This window comes from Aegilops tauschii, chromosome 2, assembly GCF_002575655.3.
Source record: "Aegilops tauschii subsp. strangulata cultivar AL8/78 chromosome 2, Aet v6.0, whole genome shotgun sequence".
NCBI lineage: Eukaryota > Viridiplantae > Streptophyta > Magnoliopsida > Poales > Poaceae > Aegilops > Aegilops tauschii.
The window spans coordinates 385,438,779-385,447,143 of record NC_053036.3 but is presented as its reverse complement, the minus strand read 5'-3'; the positions used below and the strand labels follow the sequence as shown (position 1 = coordinate 385,447,143).

Below are 8,365 nucleotides of genomic sequence, written 5' to 3'. Positions count from 1 at the left end.
ATCTTCTCTCCTCCCGTCCGAACTCATGCTGCGTCGAGGCGACATGGTCACCGCCTGATCCCGTCGGCCCATCCTTTCCTCTCGGCGACACCACCGCGCGAGAATTGTGAGAGCGAGATCCGATCTGTGGCGATCCCCCTACGCCGCCGCCGGGCGAGGATCGAGACGACGGCGGAAGAAATCCGGTCGCCTCAGGCGGCCTTGTTTCCGCCTCATCCTCCGTCATTTCATACACGTGGTTGTCGGCGGAAAAAAAAACTAGCTAGCACCTACGTACGAGTACATTGGAAGGAAGCTTTGCGTGCAGGTGTTAGTCTTATTGTGCTCTTGATTTTACTTCCACATTATTCCTTCGCTCTTGATTTTGCCAAGACAATCACCACAAACACACAGAACCAAACTCATCCCTTCAGTATTATTTTTCACGCAAAGGAATGACTGGGAGCACAATGCTCCCTCCATTTTTATATTTAAGCCAAGAATTTCTCAGCATATCAATCAACCACAAGTATCAAGACAGGGGAATAAGAGATGTACCATTACACAGCAATTCTCTCTCTCTCTCTCTCTCTCTCTCTCTCTCTCTCTCTCTTTGTAAACAAACAAACTGACTGGTTGATTTTACATTTTTCTTAAACAAGTCAAGTGCTCATAATAAACTTCAAAATTTACATTAGCCTGATATATGAAACACAGCTGCAACAAGCATATCTTTCCTCAATTCCGAAATGCACCTCTCCTATATACACTACTCCTCAAAGAAGCAGGACCTTGCCGCGTGGCATCACCTGTGTGGATACAAAACAAGGAAAACCTAAGACGAGTAGCACTCTCCACAACATCACATTAATTATATAGCAACCCAAACGACAAGCTCCGATATACAGGCTCTATACTGCAATAATATAAGACACCGACAAAGCTCCAACCATCAGTATTCCCGCCCGGAGCCCTTTGATATACAACCTTCCGTGGCGACAGCGAGTCCATCTCCAGCATAGGAGATTTCGTTGCCGTCCTAACCATCATCAAATTAGCCCCCTCCCTGTCCCTGGGTAGAGACAACAAGATTAATCAATGAACAAAGCAACATTTAATCAACTCTGCATAGGATGTAATAACTATGCATGCACTGCATTCTACCCACCACTTCTCAATCTCTAAAAAATAATGATAGGAAAATGACCTGCACAAGTGCACAGCAACACTTTGCACTGCATTTTATAGCAAAATCACTGACCTCGAGAAACTTAAACAATTCTGTCTCAGTGCACAGGCAAATCAACAAACTAGCCGCTGCTACAGATTTTCACTTAGCAAACCACATTTCTTTCCTTTGGGTCAATCATGCAACACTTTATATCAATTCGGAACAAACTAGTTCAGTTCTACATACTTTGCAGCACAAACCAATATACGAGTCAAAGTGAATTGCTTGCACACATACCTGCAGCATCAATTTGTAACGCTCCCTTTCGATAGCTTCATTCTCAGCAATGATAACATATGCCAGTAAGTGTCCAAGATGCATACTTGTCTCTTCGGATATTTACATCCCATTCACTGCATTACAAGGAAATGCTAATGGTTAATGTCTTACCAGCAAAAGCCAACCAAGAATAAGTGTTACCTCACTGAGCAGCTTGTCGTAGGTGGCCTGGTGGAACATCATCACGTTGTTCACATTCTCCTTTTGCTTGCCCTTGCTGCAACCCACCCACAACCAACAGGGGTGTTAAAAATTCACCACGCTTTAGTATCTTTCTACCACGGTAACCAAACTCATGACACGCAAGAACATGGCTCCCAAGTCCAAGGGACAGACATGAGTAAGGAACAAAAACATGCTTCTAAACAGGAGCAACCCCACCTTATTTGGATTACTTACAAACTATCGATTACATATTCATCCACAATCATGCTTGGTTCCAAGTACTTGTTCATCTCGAGGTCACCAGCAACAGAGTCATATATATACTCGATGCATCATCACCACAAACCAAGCAAGCGACCTTTACTAAAGTGTGTTGCAACCATGCTGCTGCTGCTACTATAAGTTGACCCCAATAAACACAAATTAAAAATATAAGAGGACAAATTTCTACAGCATCAAGAACCACCAACTAGAATGTCATCAAACAGCCAGCACAACACATCTCCTTCCTGGAGCTAAGCTGGAGCAATGCAACCGACGAAAATCTAATCTCCAGCAAGCACCTCACCACAAGCACAAATATCGTGGAGCAGGGGAGGTGGGGAAGGAGGTATACCTTGGTGTGGACGTTCTTGGCGGCCTTCTCACGCGGACCAGGAGCAGATCCAGCATGCCGTCAAACGCGCTCTGCTGCTCCTGTCCAGCACCTGCGGCTGCGCAAAACTGTTGGATAGTTCCTTCATCACATCAGCCATGCAAAGCTACTTCTGAATGAACAACACATAATACACAGATTGTATACTAAGGCCAAAAAGTGGCTGCATCGTAATACCAAAGCTACCAAGAGACCCGAGGAAATGCTGGCCTAAGATAATCTAGACAGAAGTGGTTAACTAAAAACTGTTAGAGTTATAATATAGGTCATGTACCCCTTTGTATTTATCCCGTTGTATAAGGGGTTTCCTGCATATGTTCCACACCTGTACATGTATATATATCGGCCTATGGCCTCATGGGAATACAAGTTGCTTATTCCTAACATGGTATTAGAGCTTTAGGTTTTTTTTTTCGCACGCGCAACTCGTGCTTCGATCCACTCCTGCCGTCGCCGCGTTCTCCCTTCGCTCGGCGTCGCTGCTACTTCTCCTCCCGCCAGGCGCCTCTCCTCCTCGATCGTCGCAGGGAGGCTCCTCCTCGATCTCCAGGCGCCCCGCTGGTCCCGCTCGGCGCCGATCCCTGCCGGCCTGCTCCCGCCTCGCCGATCTCCAGCCCGCACAGGTCGCCGAGGCGCTGCTTCCTCCGCACGTCCCAGCCGCCACTCCCGCCTGCCCGAAGGCCCGCTCAGGTCCGCCGGGTGCTCCACGTCCCAGCCGCCACTCCCGCTTGCCCGAAGGCCCGCTCAGGTCCGCCGGGTGCTCCACGTCCCAGCCGCCACTCCCGCCTGCCCAAAGGCCCGCCAGGTGCCAGGTCTCGTGGTCGTCCGCCCCTCCCGCCTGGACTCCGCCCCTCCCGCGGCCGCCGTTCGCTCGTGGAAGCATTACACTCGTCGTTCACGATCTGTGGATGCTTCCTTGGATGAGTCGTCCTCTTCCTCTCAGCCTACTTATGGCTTGCGTTCTCGTCCTCGTCCGCCTATTGATCGCTTTGGATTTCCCACCGCTGGTGCTGCTGTTCTTGAGCCGACTTCTTACCGTCAGGCTGTTGTTCATCCTGAATGGCAGTTTGCGATGGCAGAGGAGATTGCTGCTCTTGAACGCACTGGTACCTGGGATCTTGTTTCTCTTCCCCCCGGAGTCCGTCCCATCACTTGTAAGTGGGTCTACAAGGTTAAGACTCGCTCCGATGGTTCTCTTGAGCGTCACAAAGCTCGTCTCATGGCTCGTGGTTTTCAGCAGGAGCATGGTCGTGATTATGACGAGACTTTTGCTCCTGTGGCCCATATGACCACTATTCGTACACTTCTTGCCGTTGCCTCTGCACGCCACTGGTCTATATCTCAGCTTGATGTTAAGAATGCCTTTCTTAATGGTGAGCTGCGTGAGGAGGTGTACATGCAGCCACCACCTGGGTATTCTGTTCCTGATGGCATGGTGTGTCGTCTTCGTCGCTCTCTCTATGGCCTTAAGCAAGCCCCTCGCGCCTGGTTTGAGCGTTTTGCCTCTGTGGTCACTACTGCTGGTTTTTCAGCAAGTGCTCATGATCCAGCATTGTTTATTCACCTTTCTCCTCGTGGCCGGACTCTTCTTCTTCTCTATGTTGATGATATGGTCATCACTGGGGATGACCCCGAGTATATTGCCTTTGTAAAGGCCCGTCTTAGTGAGCAGTTTCTTATGTCTGATCTTGGACCTCTTCGCTATTTTCTTGGGATTGAAGTCTCTTCTACCTCTGATGGCTTTTTTATATCCCAGGAAAAGTATATCCAGGATCTTCTTGCTCGTGCTGCTCTTTCTGACGAGCGCACTGTTGAGACTCCTATGGAGCTCAATGTTCACCTCCGTGCTACTGATGGTGATCCTCTCCCTGACCCGACGCGTTATCGTCATCTCGTTGGCAGTCTTGTCTATCTAGCTGTCACTCGTCCGGACATCTCTTATCCGGTTCATATTCTGAGTCAGTTTGTCTCTGCTCCCAAATCGGTTCATTATAGTCATCTCCTTCGTGTTCTCCGATATCTTCGGGGCACGATCTCTCACCGTCTCTTCTTTCCTAGCTCCAGTTCTTTACAGCTTCAGGCCTATGCGGATGCTACGTGGGCTAGTGATCCTTCTGATCGCCGTTCACTTTCTGCTTACTGTGTTTTTCTTGGCGGTTCTCTCATTGCCTGGAAGACGAAGAAACAGATTGCAGTTTCCCGTTCGAGTGCTGAGACTGAGTTGCGAGCTATGGCTCTTTTGACGGCAGAGGTGACTTGGTTACGGTGGTTACTTCAGGATTTTGGTGTTTCTGTCACTACACCGACTATGCTCTTATCTGACAGTACAGGTGCTATTAGCATTGCGCGCGATCCTGTGAAGCATGAGCTCACCAAGCATATTGGTGTTGATGCTTTCTATGTGCGCGCTGCTGTGCAGGATCAGGTTATTGCTCTTCAGTATGTGCCTTCCGAGTTACAGTTGGCGGATTTCCTGACGAAGGCCCAGACTAGAGCGCAACATGGCTTTTATCTCTCCAAACTCAGTGTTGTTCCTCCACCATGAGTTTGAGGGGGGGTGTTAGAGTTATAATATAGGTCATGTACCCCTTTGTATTTATCCCGTTGTATAAGGGGTTTCCTGCATATGTTCCACACCTGAACATGTATATATATCGGCCTATGGCCTCATGGGAATACAAGTTGCTTATTCCTAACAAAAACAACATGCAAAACACAATGGTGCATAAACTTGGTTATGAATCGCCGTAAGTGGGAAAGATATTCATCAATTAGCATCAATGATGATAGCAACATGCAGGATTTTAAACAATTTCAAGCCGAAAGAGAAGCCATATTGGCAATGGAAATACAAAATCTATGAATGTTTGATTCACCTCCAAAATGTACCAACTTTTGTTGGTTCCGAAGAAGAAAAATGATAGGCTGGCTGGTTGATAAAATTTTCAATATAAACACAACACTTAGTTCCAGAATGATTGGTGTATGATATCACTGGCTCTCAATATAGCTGAAGCACGGATTCAACTAAAGATCAAGCTCAAACAGAACATTCAGTTTCATCATTAACATAAGATTAAGATAACAAAATCCCTTCAAGTAGAAAGGACATTGCACACAAATAACCAAAGCAACACGGAACCGAATAGAGAGAGGAGACGGATGATTAGTCCCAGACAACGTTGAAGTTGATGTGATCCAAGGTTTTCAAGTCGACGAGTCGTTCTGGGGTCGTGACTCTTGAATAGTCGACCCTGCAGTCGCGACTCGTCGACTTGTCAACACGTTGTTGAGTCTGACTTTTTTTTTACGACTCATCGACTAGTCATTCGACTCAAAAACAGTGACGTGATCACAGAAGTAAAACAGCCAATCAAATGTGATTCAGTTGAGGTCAGAATAACCAGCAAATCAATCGATTTGCGCAAGGAAACCTTAACAGGAACTGGCTATCATTACCCAAACGCCTGCTGGTGTTGCTGCCCGCTGTAGGCCTCGCAGATAGCTCTCTGCCCCCTCTTTACCATTGAGCCTCTTCCCTTGTGTTTGTTGTTCCGAGGCCTTGGGCAAAACAGATAGAACAGAATTAATCAGCAATATCAATGAATGGTAGAGAGTAAAACAGACCATGTAAATGAATGATCTTTCAAGAGTTTTATTCAGGCAGCTATGGTAAGGTGTTGACCACATGAAGAAAGGAAGTGTTCAGACCACTTATGAATGTATATAGTTCCATTCGGAGAAGAAGAACTATCAGTCACCCACAGCAAAACAAAGCAGCAGGGTGCCCATCATCACTCATAGCTCTGAGGAATGAAGTAACAGGATCAGCTATTTATTTATTCAAAGTTTAGAGTTGAGCTATTTAAGGCCTGTTCGGAGGCCCTCTGCTCCTCGACTCCGCTCGCGGAGCTGCCGGAACCGCAGTTGAAAATTACGGAGCGGATGAATCGGTACTCCGCAGATCTTTCTATTTTGCGGAGCTGGCCGAGTGCCGAACGGGCTCTTAGTCTTCTATAGATAGTACAAGAAACGTTTATCAAGCAAAGGAGATGTCTAGCAGCTAAGCACTCAAATTAAGCTAATAATCTAGTACAGGGAGGGACATGATCAACATATCAGAAATTAAACACATTAGCATGTAACACACACTACATGTTTACATATTGTTGGTAATAAAAACAAGTGCATAACCACTGCTTATGACTCCTTTTTTATTTTCCTTACAATCCAAAATGACAACCATGATAATTTAACAAGAGTAGCAGCAGCATCCAGTTCAACAAAAATGCACGCACACACGCATATAAAGAAGTTGCACACGCAGAACGGTACAGCCCATCATCAACCATTAAACTAGAACCATTAGCACCCAACCAAATCACCTAGCACTAAGCCACCTTAATCCATCACAAATGAATATCAACAGAGAAGGAAAACAGAGAGGAGCACCCACCGTTAGCAAGTCTCGGGAGCTGCTGGCAGAGGAGGACAAGGGCAGAGAATGGGGACATTGATGGCGATAGCAGGGTGGAGATCGAGCTAGGAGCAGCAGAAGGCCCAGTTGCTACAACAAGGAAGGAAGCCAAATTCTGGATCACCGAGACTGCAAACAGAGAACTTATGTCAGCATGGGCGGAGGGTGCCCCGCCAGTAGCTGGGGTTGGTGAGCCCGGCGGGTTGTGGAGGTAGTTGGCGCGACACTCACGCAACGATGGAGGCGACGTCGTAGAGGTGCTCGTCCGTACCTCCCTTCTCTAGGCTCTCAGGCCAATAGCTCGTCGTAGGTAACTAACCAATAGCTCATGCCACTGATCCATTCAGTGTTACACAACAGTAGCAAATGATCAAAATAAATAATAACCACAAGCCCTTGGATTTGTAGAAAACCCAAACTAGAAGCTATACAGAGCAACAACATAACCATAAGTGCACCAAGGATCCGAGGCAGCACCAACTCCACAATAATCAGTCCTTAAGCATGAACTAGAACTAGAACATGGACCCGTAGATCAAAAGGAACTGGATTAAACCAAATCCACAAGTCCAGGGCATAGACCAGAACATAAACAGGAGCAACTGGAGAGATAACAGTAATTTAGAGCAACATCAGAACACTCTAAATCATCCAAAGACATCACCAGTAGCAGTTTATCGATACAGCTACGGCCATGGCCAAGACATTTGTGGAGCAGAGTAGGAGAAGCTCACCAAACCGGGATTGTAGCCGATGCAGAGAGTCAGCGGTCGCCGGAGTTGCGTGGGGCAACCACCGGCCGCCGTGGGGTAACCACCGCACCAGAAAACCATAGGCAGGGTGAGCCGGCGATGCCGGAGGCGCTGAGGCGTCGGACAGGAGCACGAGAAGCACCGGAGCTGCCGCCGTCCATGGCGCCGATGGCGACGGCGAGAGCGCGGGCTACAGCACAGGACGCGAGGGACGAAACGAAGCGGTGGAGCATTAGCAGCGTCGCATGGGGGTTCCAGGGCGACGCTAGACGGCGGAGGAGGCCGGCGACATTGGCGGCGGTCGAGAGAGAGAAGGGGATCGGGAGAGAGAGATGTGACCGAGAGAGAGAGAGAGAGAGAGAGAGAGAGATATTTTTTTTAAGACACCGAGAGAGTTATCTCCTCACCCAGCTAGACCAGTGGGCTGGGAGAGTTATGTCCTCAGACAGCTATACAAGTGGGCTAGAAGGCCGAGTTAAAGCCCAAGTCTTTGTTTAGCTTTTTTAAAAATTTAACCCACGAAAAATTGAAAAGGTAAAATGCCAAAAGGGCCCTAAAATCATACAACTTTTTCCCCATTTCTATAAAAATATTTTTCATTTCATAAATGTATTTCCAAGATTTTTAGACATCTATAACTACTAAATACTTAGAACAATTGTTAAAATAATAAGAAAAGGATAATTCAATCTAAAACAAAAACTTAATACAATTTATAAATGATATAATAACCAATAATATTATTAATATAATCTTCTGGATCTAATAATAGTAATTCCATTTTTCGGGAGAGCGGCCGTTTGCTTGGAAGTCGATACCATAGTTCA

General features: G+C 46.9%; 1 protein-coding gene across 10 annotated transcripts; it reads right to left on the bottom strand.

Annotated features, from left to right (window-relative positions):
* Positions 1–612: 612 nt before the first annotated feature.
* LOC109757261 (uncharacterized) lies at positions 613–8,115 on the bottom strand. 10 transcript variants are annotated; one of them, XR_012202798.1, is made up of 8 exons: positions 7,521–8,050; positions 7,018–7,120; positions 6,766–6,915; positions 5,769–5,870; positions 2,271–2,367; positions 1,631–1,706; positions 1,448–1,563; positions 613–1,051 (listed from the first exon to the last, which is right to left on the bottom strand). XR_012202798.1 is itself a non-coding variant. In XM_073508630.1 (8 exons), the coding sequence occupies exons 4-7, from the start codon at positions 6,043–6,045 to the stop codon at positions 1,589–1,591; spliced, it is 345 nt and encodes a 114-aa protein (XP_073364731.1). In that variant the 5' UTR covers positions 6,046–6,115; positions 6,766–6,915; positions 7,018–7,120; positions 7,521–8,113; the 3' UTR covers positions 613–1,051; positions 1,448–1,588. The 10 variants fall into 10 exon arrangements, 5 of the variants coding, with proteins under 5 accessions (XP_073364731.1, XP_020171669.1, XP_073364732.1 ...); XR_002231475.4 differs by having other exon boundaries at positions 2,271–2,377; positions 7,521–8,047; XM_073508630.1 differs by adding an exon at positions 6,028–6,115 and having other exon boundaries at positions 1,448–1,706; positions 2,271–2,377; positions 7,521–8,113.
* Between the last annotated feature and the right edge of the window lie 250 nt (positions 8,116–8,365).

Excerpts from the sequence above, each read along its gene's own strand:
- LOC109757261 (XM_020316078.4), bottom strand. The coding sequence starts at position 7,619 with ATGGTTTTCTGGTGCGGTGGTTACCCCACGGCGGCCGGTGGTTGCCCC. Across the intron at positions 5,871-7,520 it reads TCGGCTACAATCCCGGTTTG|GCCTCGGAACAACAAACACA; the intron begins GTGAGCTTCTCC and ends GTTTTGCCCAAG. Across the intron at positions 1,707-2,270 it reads CCAAGAACGTCCACACCAAG|CAAGGGCAAGCAAAAGGAGA; the intron begins GTATACCTCCTT and ends GGTGGGTTGCAG.